We start from the raw sequence: 23810 nt of genomic DNA on the forward strand, positions 1-23810 counted from the left end.
TATAGCACATTGTATTATCATATAGCACATTGTATTATCATATAGCACATTGTATTATCATATAGCACATTGTATTATCATATAGCACATTGTATTATCATATAGCACATTGTCTTATCATATAGCACATTGCATTATCATATAACATATTGTATTATCATATAACATATTGTATTATCATATAGCACATTGTATTATCATATAGCACATTGTCTTATCATATAGCACATTGTATTATCATATAGCACATTGTCTTATCATATAGCACATTGTATTATCATATAGCACATTGTCTTATCATATAGCACATTGTATTATCATAGCACATTGTATTATCATATAGCACATTGTATTATCATATAACATATTGTATTATCATATAACATATTGTATTATCATATAGCACATTGTCTTATCATATAGCACATTGTATTTTCCTATAGCACATTGTATTATCATATAGCATTATCATATAGCATATTGTATTATCATATAACATATTGTATTATCATAGCACATTGTCTTATCATATAGCACATTGTCTTATCATATAGCACATTGTATTATCATATAACATTATCATATAGCACATTGTATTATCATATAGCACATTGTATTATCCTATAGCACATTGTATTATCATATAGCACATTGTATTATCATATAGCACATTGTATTATCATATAGCATTATCATATAGCACATTGTATTATCATATAGCGCATTGTATTATCATATAGCATTATCATATATCACATTGTATTATCATATACCATTATCATATAGCACATTGTATTATCATATAGCACATTGTATTATCATATAGCATTATCATATATCACATTGTATTATCATATAACATTATCATATGGCACATTGCATTATCATATAGCACATTGTATTATCATATAGCACATTGTATTATCATATAGCATTATCATTTGCACATTGTATTATCATATAACATTATCATATAGCACATTGTATTATCATATAGCACATTGTATTATCATATAACATGATCATATAGCACATTGTATTATCGTAGCACATTGTATTATCTTATAGCATTATCTTATAGCATTATCTTATAGCATTATCATATAGCACATTGTATTATCGTATAGCACATTGTATTATCATAGCACATTGTATTATCATATAGCATTATCAAATAGCACATTGCATTATCATATAGCACATTGTATTATCATATAGGACATTTTGCAAATATTTTGAAGGGTGATAGGCCTCCATTTGTTAAGGTGAGCTGGATCATTATATCTGATAGCACAGTTAGGGCCAGTTTCCCAAATACAGACTATGCCTTGTCCTGGACTTGTTATTTGAGCATGTTTTTTAGTCCAGGACTTAAACTAATCCGTGTCCTTTGGAACCAGCCCTATGATTTGTTTTCATACACACCTTAATTATTTAGCCAATTGCAAACTCTGGCTAACACAATGGATACATTGTTTCTTTGGGGATGTTTCCTCAAGCAGAGATAAGTAGAAGACACCTCGATCTCTCCTGCCAAGATACATTCAAGGGAGCTGCAATGCATCTACACTGCAGTTGTTCAACAATTACTGCATCCAAAATACCACAGTCGACAGCAGTTACTGGACTTTTACTGCAGTTTCAAAACTGCAAAAAAATGTTTTTTTTTGTCAGGGAACCATGATCTATTGACTTTAAGTGAGGTGGCATTCGAGTACTGTGTCCCCAAAGGGCTACTTTGATATTGGAGCAGAACTCACAATCATAGACTCCACACTCAACAGAATTCAGATCAATATTAGAAAACGCTTCAATTTGCTCAACTTGTCATTGGCTCAACCATTGGCTTAATTTACCCCAAGGCAAACGTTTAGATTACATTAGCCCACACAGCTAGGATGCACTTTAATGCTAGGTTTAGGTCCTTATATTGAATCTTATTGAGACTCAACTGATGTATAGAACAATCTTAAACTGATCTACTTTGGTTTAGATACAAGCATCATGAAACACATTAAATTCATTTGACTTAGTGAAAAAAAAAAGATTTCTTTTTACCTAACTTGCTTACCACCTTTTTCCATGTGGTTTCCTCCTTCACGGACTCCATGAAATGATGACCTCTTCCTAAATATTTGTTCAAATTATACATTTTGTGTATGGATTCGTAGAAATAAGGGAACCCTCTACATACCCCTTTGGGTCACCTTACCCCATTCCCCCCGGTACCAATTTGGAAGAGTTTGTATAATAGTTACAACCATACAACCTCAGTGCAGGTTTGACTGAGTTCCAGCCTCAGTAGAAGTGAGTCAGATGGAGCGATCGGGGAACAGGTGCACGTCTTTTGCCAAAGGTCACGGACAAAGTCATCAGCCGGAAAGCCTGGGAGTTAGGAGGTGTGTGTGTGTGTGTGTGTGTGGTGTGTGTGTGGTGTGTGTGTGGTGTGTGTGTGTGTGTGTGTGTGTGTGTGTGTGGTGTGTGTGTGTGTGTGCTCCAGCTTCGGCCATCATTTGGAATCATGGTGGGGCTCGATCAAACGCCACGAGTTCTGGAGCCGGCGATCAACAGCAGTCGACCTCTACTGCAGCAGAGCATCTGCTCAGAACTCTCCTCTAGAGTCAAGGAGACCTTCTGCTTTCCAGACTGCCAAGCGAAATTGGTAAAATCCCAGTGAGCCTTCGACTAATGATATTCATTGAGAAATAGCATAGGAAGCTTAAGTCTGTATTTTATGATACGGGATTTTACTTCATTTTAATAGAATTCGAGATTTGTCAAGTGTGAAATATAGTCTTAAGTCGCAGGTACGGTGAAGGCACTGGTCCACTCCACTGTGCAGTCACAATGAGTGTAACAAAATTGAAGAGTGACCCTCTTGTGCGCTCGTAGAAAAAAGGTGCTATCGAGAACCTAAAAGGGTTCTTTGGCTGACCCCATTTGAGAACCCTCCAGGTAAAACCATTATTAGGTTGCATGTAATGTCAAACTCTTTCCACAGAGGGTTCTACATGAAGCCCAAAAGGGTTCTACCTGAAAGTTCTCCTATGGGGACAGCCGAAGAACCCTTTTGGAACCCTTTTTTTCTAAGAGTGTAAAGTAGCTAGAGGTAATGATTGACATGTCTTACAACAGCCTTACAGTTTGTGTGTGATGTCACTGGTGAAGAGATACTACATAGGTTTTGGGTGTGCTCTTGAGCCGATAAGAGGGGGGGGGGGGGGCTAAATAGATAAAGGTGCACTATGTAGTTGCATATTGTGTACATTTCTGGACAATATATCTAAGTTGCAACGTTGATTGACAACAACCCGGATGTAATGTAGCAACCGTGTGGACAGAGCAGAGTAAGAACACTTGACTTACGGATCTCCGTGGCGAAGATGGTGATGTTGTGTACGGCGTTAACTTCTCTGTCAAGGGGCTTGGCGGTGCTGATGACACCGGTGGTGGCGTCTATGTTGAAGAAACGCTCCAAGTCGGTGTTGCGGTCTATAGAGTATCTGGAGTGAAGTCAACAGGAGAGAGGGAAAGGCTCTCCTATCAAGAGCCACATTCAACTGGCTCCAGCCATGGAAACACTTCTATAGATCTTCTGTATGAAATGCATTAAGAATGCATTAATCAGGCATGCATACATGCAGGCTGTTATAATTAAGGAGCTTTCAACAACTAAAATTCCATGAAATATCTGTCGATTTTCTCTACCTTACTTTGAATGATAATGGCAGTGGTGTAAAGTACTTAAGTAAACATACTTTAAAGTACTACTTAAGTAGTTTTTTAAGGGGTATCTGTACTTGATATTTATATTTTATATTTTGACAACTTTTACTTTTACTTCATTACATTCCTTAAATAAAATGATGTACCTTTTTCTCCGTAACATTTCCCCTGACACACAAAAGTGAAGGCTTAGCAGGACAGGAAAATTGTCTAATTCACACACTTATCAAGAGAACATCCCTGGTCATCCCTACTGCCTCTGATCTGGAGGAATCACTAAACCCATGCTTCATTTGTAAATTATGTCTGAGCGTTGGATCATGCTCATGGCTATCCATAAACAATTTTTTTTTAAATAAATCTTTTTCCACCACTGGATAAAGGCTACAACTGATGCATACCAAATACATAACAAGCCATTACTAACAACAAAGGAACACAAAAAGGCAGAACTGACCAAAAACATTCAAACAGTACCATAGCATAGAGATTGTGAACTTGCGATGATGAATCCTGGCCACAACCCTACCTGATGGGACTGTTGGTGGAGTCTGGGTCGTGTGCGAAGATGGTCCCGATGGTGGTGCCTACCGTTGCCTCCTCCGAGATTACCATCTTGCTGAACGGCGAGGAGAAGACAGGCGGCTCGTCCACGTTCTGCACGTTGAGGCGCACTGTCGCTGTGTCGCTAAACGGCCCCAGGGACAGGAATCGCAGGTCGATGTTTCTATTGGACGCCTCGACACGCAGGGTGTAGCTCGACTTGGTCTCAAAGTCCAGGCCCTACCGATTGGAAAGGTTAGAGAGAGAGAGACGGTTAGGAAGGAAAAAGACAAAGAGGTAGGGTCAGACTGCGGGTTTGTCTGAATACCAGCACTTGCATTCTAAATAGTAGGTTGCGTGGGTACGCAAAAATAAAAAGTTGTATACATTTTGACCATTGAGTATGCTTTAAATGTCAGGAGGTAGTACTCATTTAGTCTTTTCATCCAGTGTGAATTCGCTGCATGCTATTGAGGACAAGAATCATCTTTTCAGACGCACATGAGTAGATGATAATCACACAAGGGGGCAGGGCTGCACCAGAATAAACCAATGGCAGGAAACAACGTGGTGCCTGGTATGGCAACAACACCGCCTTCGATCCCATGGCGCTACAGAAAGTGGTGCGGACAGCCCAGTACATCCCTGGGGCCGATCTCCCTGCCATCCAGGACATCTATATAAGGCGATGTGGTAGAAAGGCGCCGGACAATCGTTAAAGACTCCAACCACCCCAAGACATACATTGCTGGAGCTGATTTGTTAGACTTTATGTGCGGCATTTGACATTATAAATCATTGTCTGCTGATGGAAAACTTAAGTGCGATGGCTTTACACGCCTTGCGATATTGTGGATAAGGAGTTACCTGTCTAACAGAACACAGAGGTTGTTCTTTAATGGAAGCCTCTCAAACATAATCCAAGTAGAATCAGGAATTCCCCAGGGTAGCTGTTAAGGCCCCTTGCTTTTATCAATCTTTACTAATGACATGATACTGGCTTTGAGTAAAGCCATGCTGATGAGGCAGCAATATACAAGTCAGCTACAACAGCGACTGAAATGACTGCAACACTAAACAAAGAGCTGCAGTTAGTTTCAGAATGGGTGGCAAGGAACACTTATGTCCTAAATATTTCTAAACTAAAAGCATTGTATTTGGGACAAATCATTCACTAAACCCTAAACCTCAACTAAAACTTGGAATAAATCATGTGGAAACTGCTGATGCACAACCAAATGGTAGTATGGTATTAACTGACCCTGTATATAGTATGGTATTAACTGACCCTGTATATAGTATGGTATTAACTGACCCTGTATATAGTATGGTATTAACTGACCCTGTATATAGTATGGTATTAACTGACCCTGTATATAGTATGGTATTAACTGACCCTGTATATAGTATGGTATTAACTGACACTATATAGTATGGCATTAACTGACCCTGTATATAGTATGGTATTAACTGACCCTGTATATAGTATGGCATTAACTGACTCTGTATATAGTATGGTATTAACTGACCCTGTATATAGTATGGTATTAACTGACCCTGTATATAGTATGGTATTAACTGACCCTGTATATAGTATGGTATTAACTGACCCTGTATATAGTATGGTATTAACTGACCCTGTATATAGTATGGTATTAACTGACACTGTATATAGTATGGCATTAACTGACCCTGTATATAGTATGGTATTAACTGACCCTGTATATAGTATGGCATTAACTGACTCTGTATATAGTATGGTACTAACTGACCCTGTATATAGTATGGTATTAACTGACCCTGTATATAGTATGGTATTAACTGACCCTGTATATAGTATGGTATTAACCTGACCCTGTATATAGTATGGTATTAACTGACCCTGTATATAGTATGGTACTAACTGACTCTGTATATAGTGTGGAATTAACTGACCCTGTATATAGTATGGTATTAACTGACCCTGTATATAGTATGGTATTAACCTGACCCTGTATATAGTATGGTATTAACTGACTCTGTACATAGTATGGTATTAACTGACCCTGTATATAGTATGGTATTAACTGACCCTGTATATAGTATGGTACTAACTGACCCTGTATATAGTATGGTATTAACTGACCCTGTATATAGTATGGTACTAACTGACCCTGTATATAGTATTAACTGACCCTGTATATAGTATGGTATTAACTGACCCTGTATATAATATGGTATTAACTGACCCTGTATATAGTATGGTATTAACTGACCCTGTATATAGTATGGTATTAACTGACCCTGTATATAGTATGGTATTAACTGACCCTGTATATAGTATGGTATTAACTGACCCTGTATATAGTATGGTATTAACTGACCCTGTATATAGTATGGTATTAACTGACCCTGTATATAGTATGGCATTAACTGACCCTGTATATAGTATGGTATTAACTGACCCTGTATATAGTATGGTATTAACTGACCCTGTATATAGTGTGGTATTAACTGACCCTGTATATAGTGTGGTATTAACTGACTCTGTATATAATATGCTGAATTACTTGTGTTAATTCAGTGTTACATATTTCTTCTTATTTCTTGTGTTTTTTCGAGTAATACATTGTTATTGGTTATTACATTGTTGAGTTTTTGAATTTGCAAGAAATGCATTTCACTGTACTTGTGCATGTGCCATTAAAACTTTAGACATATAGATATGTTCTGAACTCATATAAGCCTCCATCAATCTCTGAACCCTGCCGCGATATTGACTCACGGTATAGAACTGTGCCGAGGTAAAATAGTGATTTTAAGAAAAAGATATATGACACATATGTTTTCTGAAGCACTATCTTCTTAACATGTCTTCTACCTTCTCTGAGCTCCTAAATATACATCTCCAGTCAGAGTTATGAAAGTATTGCTTTTTAAGATATCAAGTGCAAGGTATTGAGCATACACTCACTGTCTGTAATTCATTCAAATTGTACAAGAAAAGAAGTTGAATGGAAACGCTTAACTCCATTTGAAGCTTCAGTGTTTTTTTAGTGGTAATGATATTTTGGTTAGAGTCAATACCTTTATGATTAAGTGAAAAGATGCCCTTGACATTTAGAAGTCAAGCTCTTCAAATTCCAGAATTGTACTGTATTTCTTTCATTGAAATTACTGGGATGTCTTACAGACTGTGGCTTTATTAACGTATTTTCAACCTTAAGACATTTGTGATTTAAATCTGGACCTTTGTTTATCTGAATCAGGTTAGTGCCAGGATGGATCAGGTTAGTCCCACCCCACACATGTAGCCAGAGCTGGCCTTAGCCTTATGGGATATTTTGATGCTCGGAAAAACTGCCGATGCGCGACCAAATTTAGAATTTGCAGGTTGTGTATTCTACTATTCTAACTCTCAACAGTAAGTTATTTATTGTAAATTGATCTTCGGGCCTACATAAGTGGGCCTCAGGCGCCATTTCTCCATCCTGTCTAAATGACTACCGACACGTAGCTCCCATATGTAGCCATGAAATGCTTTGAAGGATTGGTCATGGCTCACATCAACACCATCCCAGAAACACTGGACCCACTCCAATTCGCATACCACCCGAACAGATCCACAGATAGCCAATCTCTATTGCACTCCGCATTGCCCTTTCCCACCTGGACAAAAGGAACACCTATGTGAGAATGCTGATCGCTGATCGTTGACTGCACACCCCCATTCACATCGACGAGGCTGTAGTGGAGCGGGTCGAGAGCTTTAAGTTCCTCGGTGTCCACATTACTAAGAACCTATTATGGTTGAAACACACCAACACAGTCGTGAAGAGGTCATGACAACACCTCTTCCCCCTCAGGACGCGGAAAATATTTGGCATGAGCCCTCAGATCATCAAGAAGTTCTAAAGCTGCACCATCGAGAGCATCTTGACTGGCTGGATCACCGCTTGGTAAGGCAACTAATTGACATTTGACTGCTTGGCAGATGCTAGTACATACGGCCCAGTACATCACTGGGGCCAACCTTCTTGCCATCTAGGACCTCTATACCAGGCAGTGTCAGAGGAAGGCCCTAAAAAATGTCAAAAACTCGAGCCACCCAAGTCACAGACTGTTCTCTCTGCTACCACACGGCAAGTGGTGCCGGAGCGCCAAGTCTGGAACCAAAGGCACCTGAACAGCTTCTAACCCCAAGACATAAGACTGCTGAACAGTTAATAAAATGACTACCCGGACATTTTACAAAATGGCTACCCTTTTTTATTTACTCATTTATATGAATTATTTTGCACTAACTCCATTGCAGTGGCTCTACTGGCACTCATTAGACTCTACCCCCCACCCCACACACACACACACACACACACACACACACACACACACACACACACACACACACACACACACACACACACACACTTTCACATCTGTTGTAATTCAACACCAATAAAATGTGATTTGATATCTGACCCTGAGCCTGCTGTTCTGTACCTTTAGGACTCCTGCTCTGGATTACTGACCTCTGCCTGCCCTTTGACCTGTCATTTGCCTGCCCCCTGTTTTTTGTAATAAACTTTTGTCACTTCGAACTGTCTGCATGTGGGTCTTATCCTGAGGTCTGACCTTTTGCAGAGTGATGAGGCCCTCCTGTGTGTCTGGGTCGGGGGTGATTCGGAACAGTCCCAGACCGTCCCCGTCCATGATCCTGTATTCCATCTCAGCATTGGGTCCCACATCTGAGTCTAGCGCCTTTATCTTGGCTACCGTCGTGGCCACCGGCAGGGACTCGGGCACGCTGAACTGATAACTCTCTACAGGCGAGAGAGAGACAGACAGAGGGACAGACAGAGGGACAGACAGAGGGACAGAGAGACACAGACAGACAGACAGAGAGACAGAGAGAGGGACAGACAGACAGACAGACAGACAGACAGACAGACAGACAGACAGACAGACAGACAGACAGACCGAGAGGGAAAGAACCAGAGAGAGGGGTGAGGGGAGACAGAAGGAAATCCAGAGAGAGAAAAAGATGGAGGGAGAGAAACCAGCCCAGACACACAAGTTATCGAGGAGACCATTTTCCACCTTCGCTCTGTGGCCGAGCTTATCGCCTGGCTGCTCCCTTCGTGTCCACGCAGACACGTTATAATAGTTTTGTAGGCCAAACTGTTCAGATGCTACAGACGTTATTCGTGATAAGTCCGATTTTCAGGTTGTCAAATGGTCTGACAAACACCGCTTTAGCTCTGCCACCTTTCACAGCAGATATAGAAGGGCGATATCAGCGGATGTGATGGATTGAGACTGCCAAAAAACAGGTATCTCTACTTTAATAAACTGACGAATTTTGGTGTTTAAAAAAATGTATTATGTTAATTGGATTTTCCGCGGAGTGCCCACATCAAATCTAGGGGGTATCAATGTGCATTCAAATAAACCCCAATAACATCAAGTTGTAACCAGCAAGGTTCCATGGTTCCTTGAGATGTGTATAGCGGTGTTGGGTTTAGGGCTAACTGACCATGATAAAGTAAAGAGGCTCTTACTGCGAGAGAAGTGTGGTGGGTTGTCGTTGACGTCAGTGAGCGTCACCGTGACAGAGGTGGTCCCGGAGAGTCCTCCCATCTGACCCACCATGTCCTTGGCCTGGATGACGAGCAGATACTGTTCCCTAGCCTCGCGGTCCATGTTGGGCAGAGCCGTCCTGACCACGCCTGCAAAAAAAGATGAAGTAACACTTTACTTTACATTCATTTATAGTACAACTTGGTATGTTTTATGAATCCATTTCTGTTATGTCTTCTATGTGGCAAATCACCCGGCTTGAATCAACGGATTCATTAATTACTCAGATTCATTATAAGATGATACATATAGGGGGGAAAATAGACAAATTCCACAACCACCAACACAGCGGGCTAAGATTGCGAGATTTGCGAAATTAAGACACCATCTAAAAGACGTCATATTTAGGTTTTTATCTTGTTGGATCATTAGATTACAACATATTTTTTATTGTTGATGAAACCACATTAATAAAACATCCTTAAACAGCCAGTACACAACCTGACCACAACATCATAAAAGACGTCATAACGATGACATTGCAACCACTAATGCTCGCTGGGAATACTTTCTCCCTGGTATGACAATGCCCATGTTGCTGTATTCTAGAATGCTCCATAACTCAGGAACATTACTACAGTTTGACCCCGGCGCCCATGGTCAGCACTCTGGTTCATGCATCTGATGTAATGAGAGGCAACGCATTACAATAGGTTGTAAACACCGTCTTTGATGGCAGAGGAGAGGCTTTTAATCTGGAAACAGACTACTGTACACCTGCACCTCCCTAACACTAACATCAGGAGAACCATCATAACCATAGTTTGAGTTGTATCAATCAAATGTATCTATAAAGCCCTTTTTCCATCAGCAGTTGCCACAAAGAACTTTACAGATACCCAGCCTAAAACCAAAGAGCTTTACAGAAACCCAGTCTAAAACCATGAAGAGCTTTACAGGTACCCAGCCTAAAACCACAAAGAGCTTTACAGATACCCAGTCTGAAACACCAGAGCTTTACAGATACCCAGACTAAAACCACAAAGAGCTTTACAGATACCCAGTCTAAAACCACAAAGAGCTTTACAGATACCCAGTCTGAAACCACAAAGAGCTTTACAGACACCCAGTCTAAAACCACAAAGAGCTTTACAGATACCCAGACTAAAACCACGAAGAGCTTTACAGATACCCAGTCTAAAACCACAAAGAGCTTTACAGACACCCAGTCTAAAACCACAAAGAGCTTTACAGATACCCAGACTAAAACCACGAAGAGCTTTACAGATACCCAGACTAAAACCACGAAGAGCTTTACAGATACCCAGCCTAAAACCACAGAGCTTTACAGATACCCAGACTAAAACCACAGAGCTTTACAGATACACAGCCTAAAACCACAAAGAGCTTTACAGATACCCAGCCTAAAACCACAAAGAGCTTTACAGATACCCAGCCTAAAACCACAAAGAGCTTTACAGATACCCAGCCTAAAACCACAAAGAGCTTTACAGATACCCAGACTAAAACCACGAAGAGCTTTACAGATACCCAGTCTAAAACCACAAAGAGCTTTACAGACACCCAGTCTAAAACCACAAAGAGCTTTACAGATACCCAGACTAAAACCACGAAGAGCTTTACAGATACCCAGACTAAAACCACGAAGAGCTTTACAGATACCCAGCCTAAAACCACAGAGCTTTACAGATACCCAGACTAAAACCACAGAGCTTTACAGATACACAGCCTAAAACCACAAAGAGCTTTACAGATACCCAGCCTAAAACCACAAAGAGCTTTACAGATACCCAGCCTAAAACCACAAAGAGCTTTACAGATACCCAGCCTAAAACCACAAAGAGCTTTACAGATACCCAGCCTAAAACCACAAAGAGCTTTACAGATACCCAGCCTAAAACCACAAAGAGCTTTACAGATACCTAGCCTAAAACCACAAAGAGCTTTACAGATACCCAGCCTAAAACCACAAAGAGCTTTACAGATACCCAGCCTAAAACCACAAAGAGCTTTACAGATACCCAGACTAAAACCACAAAGAGCTTTACAGATACCCAGCCTAAAACCACAAAGAGCTTTACAGATACCCAGCCTAAAACCACAAAGTGCAGAAACAAAGTGGCTAGCATAAACCCCCTAGAAAGGATAAATAGATAATAATTTCTACCTTTGATATATATTTGTAAGGGGTTGACAGATTTAATTGAACAGTGACAGTAGGGAAAGACACAGAGAGGCTCATTTCTAAAGCATTATTTCCTCCTTTCGAAGTGATGTACATCCAATTATAAGGTGAAATAAGGGGAGGATAGCAGGTATGACGTTGCATACTGTAAATCCAAGTGGAAATACAGTATATTCCTCTAATAACACTGTATTTTCAGATCATCTAGATGCAGACAAATGACTTCTTCTAAAATCTCTCCAAGAGAGTTTTCTACACACAATCTAACACGGATTCATCATAATTCACTTTTTTTGTTCACTTAAGCGTCATCCGATTCACATTCCCGTCTTTCAAAATATATTTAGTTATTCCTCTGAATCAAAGTCACTGAGTTCAAATCAAAAGCCTCCCTCCCTTTTCCCCTTTTCCCTCCTGACTCTTACTAGACTGTAGCAACACGTTCTCAAGAACGCTTAATCAAGAGACTTGTTGTCTTAACCGATGACGAGGCTACATTATATGTGATGAAAAGAGCACGGTAATGAAAACACGTTGATTGCATTTAAGGTTTTTACATCCGCCTCAATCAGACGCTGTGTTGCCAGCTGAAGTGGTGTTGAGGGACAACTTGATCAAAAACTCATCAGGCACCAGGGGCCAGATCCAGCTACACAAATCTAAATGAATGAGCGTTGATTCAAAACGCGACGTCTTTCGCCCAAGATGGGACAAACGTCATCGGAATTGTGAGGAAACACTCAGTCGTGCATTTAATCTATAAACTGAAAATTGACAAAACATGAAAAAAAAACGCTCTAAAATACATTTTCAATCTAATTGTTTGGGGAAACTTGACTTTGCTGTGTAACATAATGTTAGAATTCTCCAATATCTCTCATATTTCACAGTTTTGTAATCTAAAAAAATAAATAAATACAACCCCGCTGAGGTTTAATCACTGGTGTATAAATACTGTATAAACGACAGGAGAGAGCAAAGAGCCTCTCATCACCACTGTGATGTGATGTATTGCTGACCTGTTCTTGGTTCCACGGAGAAGTAGGGCTGGCCCTCAAGGATACTGTAGACCACCCTGGCACTGTTTCCATATGTGGGGTCGTCCGCATCAGTCGCTACCACCGTCACCACAGATGTGCCTGCAATAAGAAATAATTCAGTCACAAAAAAATAAAAAATTGAGAGTCCAAGTTGAACCGACCGGACAGAGAAATTTGGGGGGAATATTTGAGTCGAAGTAGCTGTGGACCAGGATTTGATCTCACGAGGACCCGGTTAGATACTGGTGTTTATCCACCTGTGTTTCTTAATCCTGATCCCGGGAACACAAAGGGGAGCACGTTTTTGTTTTTGCCCTAACACTACACAGCTGATTCATTATCAACACATCATCCAGTTTTGATGAATGGAATCCAGTCGGAAGATTCCCGGAATCAAAAGAGAATGAGCAGGAAATCAAGTATCCTCCAACCAGGATTTCTGTAAAACTGGGGATTTTGGGGGGAAAGTTACCAGAATATTCCAACCCTAAATCTACATCAAAGGCCAACGTGTTCCCCGTTTATAAGAACAGTGTTCCATAGAGTACAGTAGGGTTGTAGCAATTGCATGGGGTAGGCTAGAGCTTGTCTTGCCTTTATATGGAATTCAAACTGTTCCTACCCATTACTTTGGTAATATCATAAGTTGTGATAGAGACTGCTTATGCTCCATTAACTTTTTGGACATGATCCAAATTAAAACAACTGGAATGCTAATAAAAGTTGTTTTCTGAGTTGATAATATCCACCATGTGAAAAACAATAACTTTTAAGCCATCCCGCATGAAAGCAACCACAGACGTACAGCTGTGAGTTTTGATTGCATGCATATGTTTCACCATTTGTTTTGGTATACACACACACACACACCCACACACACACACACACACACACACACACACACACACACACACACACACACACACACACACACACACACACACACACACACACACACACACACGCACACACACACACACGCACACACACACCAAGAAAATAGTGTATTCTCAAAAATACAATATCGGCATATAAAATGTCAACCAATCACTACTTGGGTGATTCAACTAGCCTTGTAATTCTTCAGCACAATCAATTCAGTACAAATGGGACCCTTTTCAGCCAGGTATATTCACTCTTCACATGTATTGGTAGAGCAAAGGTAGCTTTACCCTTGGATTGAGTGAAATCATTTCCCCGTTTTGTTTGTTTCAACTTGTGATTCAAAAGACCACCTCTTCCTTTTATTGTTGTTAAATAGCTTCACAGGCAGCTTCTCTTTCACCACGTTCAATTCAACTATGAATTGTCATCTGTCTATGAAGGCAAAACTCAAGTTCTGGATGTTTCTAGTCTTTTTATTTTTATGTGTTTCACCTTCGCCGGCCAATTGTGATTTGAACATATTTCTTTCATAAGGGCTATAGAGACGTCACCACTCTGGTACTTTGGTGGCACTTAAAGAGAACATTAAAGCTCTCACATTTTGGGGAAATATATATTACTTTTACGGTAATAGAACCCGCCAGATCCCTCATTTAAGCAGTATTTATGACTCTTTGGCTCAAAAGAGAAATTATAGTTAAATGTTCTCGGTTGTAAAAAGTCCATAAAGACGTTTGGGGACCTTTCCCATTTGGTGTCATGGCGCAGAACCGTGGAGAAGGTTCCAGAACATTTATTATGTTTACATACGCCGCACTGAAGAACAGCACAGCTACACAAGCCGCATTTTATATTTTTTTATTTTTAGAGGAGCAGGAATTCTCACTCATTTTATAATTTCATACAAAGGAGTGAAAGTAGGAACGATATGAAAAAGGATGTGAGACCAGATGCTGCTGCATGGGAAACCAGATGTATCTGGATGGGAGAACAGTTCTGACTCTCTGTGGTCAAAAAGATCCCATGGCATTTATCGTAAGAGTAGGGGAGTCAACCCCAGTGTCCTGTTCTAAATTCCCAATCTGGCGCTCATACCATAATGGCCACCTAATCATCCACAGCTTCCAATTGATTCATTCACCCCCCCCCCCCCCCCTCCTTTCCCCTGTAACTCTTCCCCAGGTACAAAATAAAACACTATAGCTGGCAGATTTCAGGTTTCTTTCTCCATCTTGTTTGTCCAATTGGCTTAAGAGAGATCTTGAGAGACATTTTGTCTTTGGTCACAAAGGTTGGCTTTCTCACAAACAAGCTCTGGCCTCTAATAACCAGATTAAACAAATCATTGTCTCTTAATAAATTCCATTAATCTCCCATCTGGTGTTAACGATTTTAGATAAGATGTATGAAAAGCCAGCGAGGACAAGTCCAAGCTGCGATATAAGCGGATCTTTTCTCATGACATTTTCATTGACAATGGTGTGATACACTAATGGCACCCTATTCTCTAAATAGAGCCCTACATTTAATGAGCCTTGGTCAGAATTAGTGCAGTGTATTTAGGGCATAGGGGTGCCATTTGGGTAGCGATCCATTGTCAATGAAAATCACAAGAGAGAAAAGAGCCAATTATACTGCAGCTTGCCCAGTTCCTCACTGGCTTTCCATCTTATCACGAGGCGGTGTGGCTATAGGACGATGGCCTAGCGGCCAAAACATTTGCTCCAGATATTATAAGCCAGGAATTGAAAAACAAAACTACTGAGAATGTCAAACAAAACATCCTCCATACTAGTCTCCAAACTAAAGTCTCCATACTAAAGTCTCCATACTAGAGTCTCCATACTAAAGTCTCCATACTAAAGTCTCCATACTAAAGTCTCCATAGTAGTCTACATACTAAAGTCTCCATACTACAGTCTCCATACTAAAGTCTCCATACTAAAGTCTCCATAGTAGTCTCCATACTAGTCTCCATACTAAAGTCTCCATACTAGTCTCCATACTAGTCTCCATACTAGTCTCCATACTAGTCTCCATACTACAGTCTCCATACCAGTCCCCATACTAGTCTCCATACTAACGTCTCCATACTAGTCTCCACACTAGTCTCCATACTAGTCTCCATACTAAAGTCTCCATACTAGTCGCCATACTACAGTCTCCATACTAATGTCTCCATACTAAAGTCTCCATACTATTCTCCATACCAGTCTCCATACGAGTCTCCATACTAGTCTCCATACTAGTCTCCATACTACAGTCTCCATACTAGTCTCCATACTAGTCTCCATACTAGTCTCCATACTAAAGTCTCCATACTAAAGTCTCCATACTTGTCTCCATACTAGTCTCCATACTACAGTCTCCATACCAGTCTCCATACTAGTCTCCATACTAACGTCTTCATACTAGTCTCCACAATAGTCTCCATACTAGTCTCCACACTAGTCTCCATACTAGTCTCCATACTAAAGTCGCCATACTAGTCTCCACACTAGTCTCCATACTAGTCTCCATACTAAAGTCTCCATACTAGTCGCCATACTAGTCTCCATACTAAAGTCTCCATACTAAAGTCTCCATACTAGTCTCCATACTAGTCTCCATACTGGTCTCCATACTGGTCTCCATACTAAAGTGTCCATACTAGTCTCCATACTACAGTCTCCATACTAGTCTCCATACTAAAGTCTCCATACTAGTCTCCATACTAGTCTCCATACTACAGTCTCCATACTAGTCTCCATACTAGTCTCCATACTAGTCTCCATACTAGTCTCCATACTAGTCTCCATACTAGTCTCCATACTACAGTCTCCATACTAGTCTCCATACTAAAGTGTCCATACTAGTCTCCATACTACAGTCTCCATACTAGTCTCCATACTAAAGTCTCCATACTAGTCTCCATACTAGTCTCCATACTAGTCTCCATACTACAGTCTCCATACTAGTCTCCATACTAGTCTCCATACTAGTCTCCATACTAGTCTCCATACTAGTCTCCATACTAAAGTCTCCATACTAGTCTCAATACTAGTCTCCATACTAGTCTCCATACTACAGTCTCCATACTAGTCTCCATACTAGTCTCCATACTAGTCTCCATACTAGTCTCCATACTAGTCTCCATACTAAAGTCTCCATACTAAAGTCTCCATACTAGTCTCCATACCAGCCTCCATACTAGTCTCCATACTAAAGTCTCCATACTACAGTGCGGTTACATGCACACAATAATGTGATTATTGCAGATAGTCAGATTGATATAATAGTTAGATTAAAACGTTTACATGCTTTACAAGAACGACTTCCCTAATAATCCTGTTTACATGGACCCATCTGAGATCAGGCTGATGGCACTCTGATAAATGCAGAAAATCACCAATCAAAATAAACGCTCTACCACAGCGAACATGTTATTTTTTGGGAAGCATATTTGGTTATGAGTTGGGACATACAGTGTAAAGTTTGTATGTGAAAACTACTTCCAAGACGCATACATTCAGTTGTTTCCAAACTCACTTCACTCGCGCTAAAGAGGGAGGCTAGCTCAGATGGTGCTAGTGTGGCCGATGTGAAATGGCTAGCTAGTTAGCGGTGGTGCGTGCTAATAGTGTTTCAGTCGGTGACGTCACTCGTCGCTCTGAAACCTAGAAGTAGTTGTTCCCCTTGCAGAGGGGACACTGTTCCCCTTACAGTGTCGTCATACTCTTACAGTGACGATCCTGCTAAAGTGTCCATACTACTAGTATCCATACTACTACAGTGTCCATACTATTACAGTGTCCATACTACTACAGTGTCCATACTACTAGAGTGTCCATACTACTACAATGTCCATACTACTACATTGTTCATACTACTACAGTGTCAATACTACTACAGTGTCCATACTACTACAATATCTTCATACTAATACAGTGTCCATAATACTACAGTGTCCATACTACTAGTGTCCATACTACTAGTGTCCATACTACTACAATATCTTCATACTAATACAGTGTCCATAATACTACAGTGTCCATACTACTAGTGTCTATACTACTAGTGTCCATACTACTAGTGTCCATACTACTACAGTGTCCATACTACTACAGTGTCCATACTATTACAGTGTCCAAAAAACTACAGTGTCCATAAAACTACAGTGTCCATAAAACTACAGTGTCTGGATACTACTACAGTGTCTTGATACTACTATAGTGTCTTCGTACTGCATCAGTGTCAACACTAATACAGTGTCCATACTACTACAGTGTCTTCATATTACTACATTGTCTTCATACTACTACAGTATCCATACTACCACAGTGTCCATACTACTTCAGTTACTTCATCCTACCACAGTGTCCATACTACTACAGTATCTTCATAATACCACAGTGACGATACTACTACAGTGTCCATACTATTACAGCGCCCATTCTACTACAGCGTCTTGTTACTATTACAGTGTCTTGATACTACTAGTGTCTTCATACTACTACAGTGTCCATAGTACTACAGCATCCATACTACTACAGTGTTCACACTACTAGTGACCATAATACTATAGTGTTTTATACTACCATAGTGTCTAAACTACTGCAGTGTCCAAACTACTACAGTGGCTTCATACTACTACATTGTCTTCATACTACTAAGTTTCCATACTACTACAGCGTCTTCATCCTACCACAGTGTCCTGATACTATTACAGTGTCTTGATACTACCACAGAGTCTTGATACTACTATAGTGTCCTCACATTACTACAGTGTCCATACTACAACAGTGTCCACACTACTACAGTGTCCACACTACTACAGTGTCCATACTACTACAGTGTCCATACTACTACAGTGTCTTCATCCTACTACAGTGTCTTCAAATTACTACAGTGTCTTCACATTACTACAGTGTCCATACTACAGTGTCCATACTACTACAGTGTCCATACTAATAGTGTCCATACTACTACATTGTCTTCATCGTACTACAGTATCCATACTACTAGAGCTTCTTCATCTTACTACAATGCCCATAGTAATACAGTGTCCATAGTACTACAGTGCCCATACTAATACAGTGTCCATACTAATACATTGTCTTCATACTACTATAGTGTCCATACTACTACAGTGTCCATACTAATACATTGTCTTCATACTACTACAGTGTCCATACTAATACCATTGTCTTCATACTACTACAGTGTCTTCATACTACTACAGTGTCCATACTACTACAGTGTCTTCATACTACTACAGTGTCCATACTCCTACAGTATCCATACTACTACAATATCTTCATACTAATACTGTGTCCATAATACTATAATATATTCATAGAACTACAGTGTCTTCACATTACTACATTGTTCATACCCCTACAGTGTCCATACTACTATAGTGTCTATACTACTACAGTGTCTATACTACTATAGTGGCAATACTAATATAGAGACCATACTACTACAGTGTCCATACTACTACAGTGTCCATACTACTACAGTGTCCATATTCCTACAGTGTTTTCAGACTACTACAGTGTCTTGATACTATTATTGTGTCTTCATAATACTACAGTGTCCATACTACTACAGTGTCTTCATATTACTATAGTGTCCATACTACTACAGTGTCCATACTACTACAGTGTCCATACTACTATAGTGTCCATACTACTACAGTGTCCATACTACTACAGTGTCCATACTACTACAGTGTCCATGTCCATACTACTACAGTGTCCATACTACTACAGTGTCCATACTACTACAGTGTATGTCTATTGCTTGTCACCCCCTATCAATGTTCTGCACCACGCTATAGGCCTTTCCAGCAGGCAAAACAGGTTGACATGACGTAGTTGAAATGTCGTGGTTGATATGATTTGATTGACATGTTTTGCACACTGTGTTGATGATTTCCCTTAATGCTACTCACCCACTGGGGACATCTCGGGGACCCTGGCTGAGTAGGGTCCATCCAGAAACTTTGGCTCATTGTCGTTAATATCCTGGACCTTGATGACGAACTCAGACTCTGGCTCCACGGGCAGGTTGGTGTGGCGGTGCCTGGCCTGAGCCCGGAGCGTGTAGTAAGGCTGCTCCTCGCGGTCCAGACGCTTGGTGGCATGGATGTCACCCGTGTTCTCGTCGATGGTGAAGATGGAGGTAGCTCCCTCTCCGTTGAGTACGTACTTCACCTGCCCTTCACCCTTGTCCACGTCCGAGTGAAGCTACAGGGGAAGAGCAGAGGTTAAAATACAACACAAAACTACTTAAGAATTATGACACCTTAAAATGGAATGTCAATATTAAGTTTCTCTATATACAGTACCAGTCAAAAGTTGACACACCTACTCAGTTTTCTACATTGTAGAATAATAGTGAAGACATCAAACCTATGAAATAACAGATATGGAATCATGTAGTAACCAAAAAAAGTGTTAAACAAATCAAAAATGTATTTGAGATTTGAGATTCTTCAATGTAGCCACCGTTTGCCTTGATGACAGCTTTGCACAGTCTTGGCATTCTCTCAACCAGCTTCACCTGGAATGCTTTTCCAACCGTCTTGAAGGAGTTCCCACATATAATGATCACTTGTTGGCTGCTTTTCCTTCATTCTGTGGTCCAACTCATCACAAACCATCTCAATTGGGTTGAGGTTGGGTGATTGTGGAGGCCAGGTCATCTTATGCAGCACTCCATCAATCTCCGTCTTGTTCACAAAGCCCTTACACAGCCTGGAGGTGTGTTGGGTCATTGTCCTGTGGAAAAACAAATGATTGTCCCACTAAGCGCAAACCAGATGGGATGGTGTATCACTGCAGAATGCTGTGGTAGCCACACTGGTTAAGTGTGCCTTGAATTCTAAATAAATCACAGATAGTGTCACCAGCAAAGCACCCTCACACCATCACACTTCCTCCTCCATGCTTCACGGTGGGAACCATACATGCGGAGATCATCCGTTCACCTAGTCTGCGTCTCACAAAGACATGGCGGTTGGAACCAAAAATCTCCAATTTGGACTCCAGACCAAAGGACAGATTTCCACTGGTCTAATGTCCATTGCTTGTGTTTCTTGGCACAAGCAAGTCTCTTTTTCTTATTGGTGTCCTTTAGTAGTGGTTTATTTGCAGCAATTTGACCATGAAGGCCAGTAGCATACCACCCTGCATACCACTGCTGGCTTGCTTCTGAAGCTAAGCAGGGTTGGTCCTAGTTAGTCCCTGAATGGGAGACCAGATGCTGCTGGAAGTGGTGTTGGAGGGCCAGTAGGAGGCACTCTAAAAAATATCCCAATACCCCAAGCAGTGATTGGGGGCACTGCCCTGTGACAAGGTGCTGTCTTTCGGATGGGATGTTAAATGGGTGTCCTGACTCTCTGAGGTCTTTAAAGAGCTCATGGCACTTATTGTAAGAGTAGGGGTGTTAACCCTGTTGTCCTGACTAAATTCCCAATCTGGCCTGCATGGTCAGCTAGTCATCCCCAGTTTACAATTGGCTCATTCATCCCCCTCCTCTCCCCTGTAACTATTCCCCAGGTCATTGCTGTAAATGAGAATGTGTTCTCAGTCAACTTACCTGGTAAAATAAGTAATAATTCACACAGTTGATGTTAAGATGTGTCTGTTACTTGAACTCTGTGAAGCATTTATTTGGGCTGCATTCTGGGGTGCAGCTAGATCTAATGAATGTATCCTCTGCGGCAGAGGTAACTCTGGGTTTTCCTTTGCTGTGGCGGTCCTCATGAGAGACAGTTTCATCATAGCACTTTATGGTTTTTGTAACTGCACTTGAAGAAACTTTAAAAGTTCTTGACATTTACCTTATTGACTGACCTTCATGTCTTAAAGTAATGATGGATTGTCGTTTGTCTTTACTTATTTGAGCTGTTCTTGCCATAATATGGACTTGGTCTTTTACCAAATAGGGTTATCTTCTGTATACCACTCCTACCTTGTCCCAACACAACTGATGGCTCAAACGCATTAAGAAGGAAAGAAATTCCACAAATTAACTTTTAACAAGGCACACATGTTAATTGAAATGCATTCCTGGTGACTACCTCATGAAGCTGGTTGAGAGAATGCCAAGAGTGTGGAAAGCTGTCATCAAGGCAAAGGGTGGCCATGTGAAGAATCTCAAATATAAAATATTTGTTTAAACATTTTTGGGTTACTACATGATTCCATATGTGTTATTTCATAGTTTTAATGTCTTCACTATTATTCTACAATGTAGAGAATAGTAAAAATACAGAAAAACCCTTGAATGAGTAGGTGTGTCCAAACTACTGACTGGTGCCTGTGTCAAATGGATTCTTCAAAAGAATTCTAGAACTGAATGATAAACAAACACTCCAAACAATCTGGGATTTATTCCAGAAAATATACATTTAGTCATAATATCGGCCAAAAATCATTGCTTTAGTGAAAATAGGATTTATTTTGACATCTAGTTCCAACTCCTCGACTGCCTACAAAAAGCCATGACTTATCAAGGGATCCAAGTCCAAACTCCACGAAATAAGGACATTCTAAACCATTTATTAAGAAATACATACTATTTAACTAATATAGTATAGATCATGTTGAAATGGTTATCATTTGGTCAAAACTGCTGGAAATTGCGTGTTGAGATTATGTCGAGTTCTTCTGTTCTTTTACTCTGCACACGTCTGTCACGACTTCCGCCGAAGTTGGTCCCTCTCCTTGTTCGGGCGACGTTCGGCAGTCGACGTCAGCGTTTTTTTAGTTGCCACCGATCCACGTTTCATTTTCCATTTGTTTTGTCTTCATTGTACACACCTGGTTTCCATTCCGTAATCATTGTTCCCTATTTAACCCTCTGGTTTCCCCCTTGATTTTGTGTGTGTTTGTTATTGTCAAGTTGTCTGGTTTTGTGAACTGGATTATTTTGTCTCCTTCATGGAATATAGTTTTTTTTAGTGACGGTTATTACTCATCTCTGTGTCCTGCGCCTGACTCTGCCTTTTACCAGCATCACCTAGACTCTTGACAACCTCAGTCTTTTTCACAATCAGATCATTTCTGGAACACATGAATACCAATTGCCAGCCCTGGTCGAGGATATTTTGTTAAATGCAATACGTCAACATACCACACGCTTTACATTTCTCAGGCACCACTTCAGGTGCCCTAGTTTTCAGGGAGATCTGTTTTAAGAAAATGTTTTTTTTTTCTGTCATTTCTTATTTATTAGAGTTGGTTTACCAAGATGGATTTTCACAGCTCAATATTTTGTTTTATTCAAACTTCACTCTTTATTTACATGGATTTCATTCAAATATTAGTCACTGCATTTCAAGTTAAAATGCTAATTTTGGTCATCAAATCTATTTCAAATCGGACATCCTGTGTGAAGGTGTTGTTCGAAGTGTTTTTCATATTACATTGGGGATTACTGAGATTTATAATAACTCAATGGTATCTTTGGGTTTATTTGCATAAAATAACGTAATACAATCAGTTCTTCTTATCATATTTGTCTGGAGAATTTAAAAAAAGGCTTCCATGTGATATCAAACAGGAAATCTCTGTTGCCCTTCTCCCTCCCGACTCCCTTTACACTATCTTTATTTCCATCTCTACCCATCCACCCCCTCTCTTTCTCTCCCTCTGTTTCACATAGAGAAAGATTTTTTTCTCTGTCCGAGAAGCCTTATTTAACGTCAGTCTCTTGAGGGGGCCTGGGCCACAAACCAGGCCCATAGCTTTTTCTCCCCTTCTATTGAAACCATCCTACTTTTCAGGTACTCAATCTAACCCTCTAAACTCAGGAGAGTGGTGAGTGGAGAGAGAAGGAGCGAGAGCACGAGAGAGAGAGAGCAC

General features: G+C 40.3%; 1 protein-coding gene across 1 annotated transcript in view; it reads right to left on the reverse strand.

Moving 5' to 3' along the window:
- The window catches only part of LOC109872251 (cadherin-7-like), a 102979-nt gene that overhangs the window by 48127 nt on the left and 31042 nt on the right, over nucleotides 1-23810 (reverse strand). Inside the window, exons 2-7 of the mRNA XM_020463423.2 lie at nucleotides 19892-20186; nucleotides 13051-13170; nucleotides 9807-9974; nucleotides 8881-9068; nucleotides 4256-4509; nucleotides 3367-3503 (exon numbers count right to left, since the gene is read on the reverse strand). Of these exons, the coding sequence (XP_020319012.2) occupies nucleotides 3367-3503; nucleotides 4256-4509; nucleotides 8881-9068; nucleotides 9807-9974; nucleotides 13051-13170; nucleotides 19892-20186 (1162 nt within the window). The remainder of the gene's footprint in view (nucleotides 1-3366; nucleotides 3504-4255; nucleotides 4510-8880; nucleotides 9069-9806; nucleotides 9975-13050; nucleotides 13171-19891; nucleotides 20187-23810) is intronic.

The sequence above is a fragment of the Oncorhynchus kisutch genome, linkage group LG27 (assembly GCF_002021735.2).
Source record: "Oncorhynchus kisutch isolate 150728-3 linkage group LG27, Okis_V2, whole genome shotgun sequence".
In the NCBI taxonomy this organism is placed as follows: domain Eukaryota; kingdom Metazoa; phylum Chordata; class Actinopteri; order Salmoniformes; family Salmonidae; genus Oncorhynchus; species Oncorhynchus kisutch.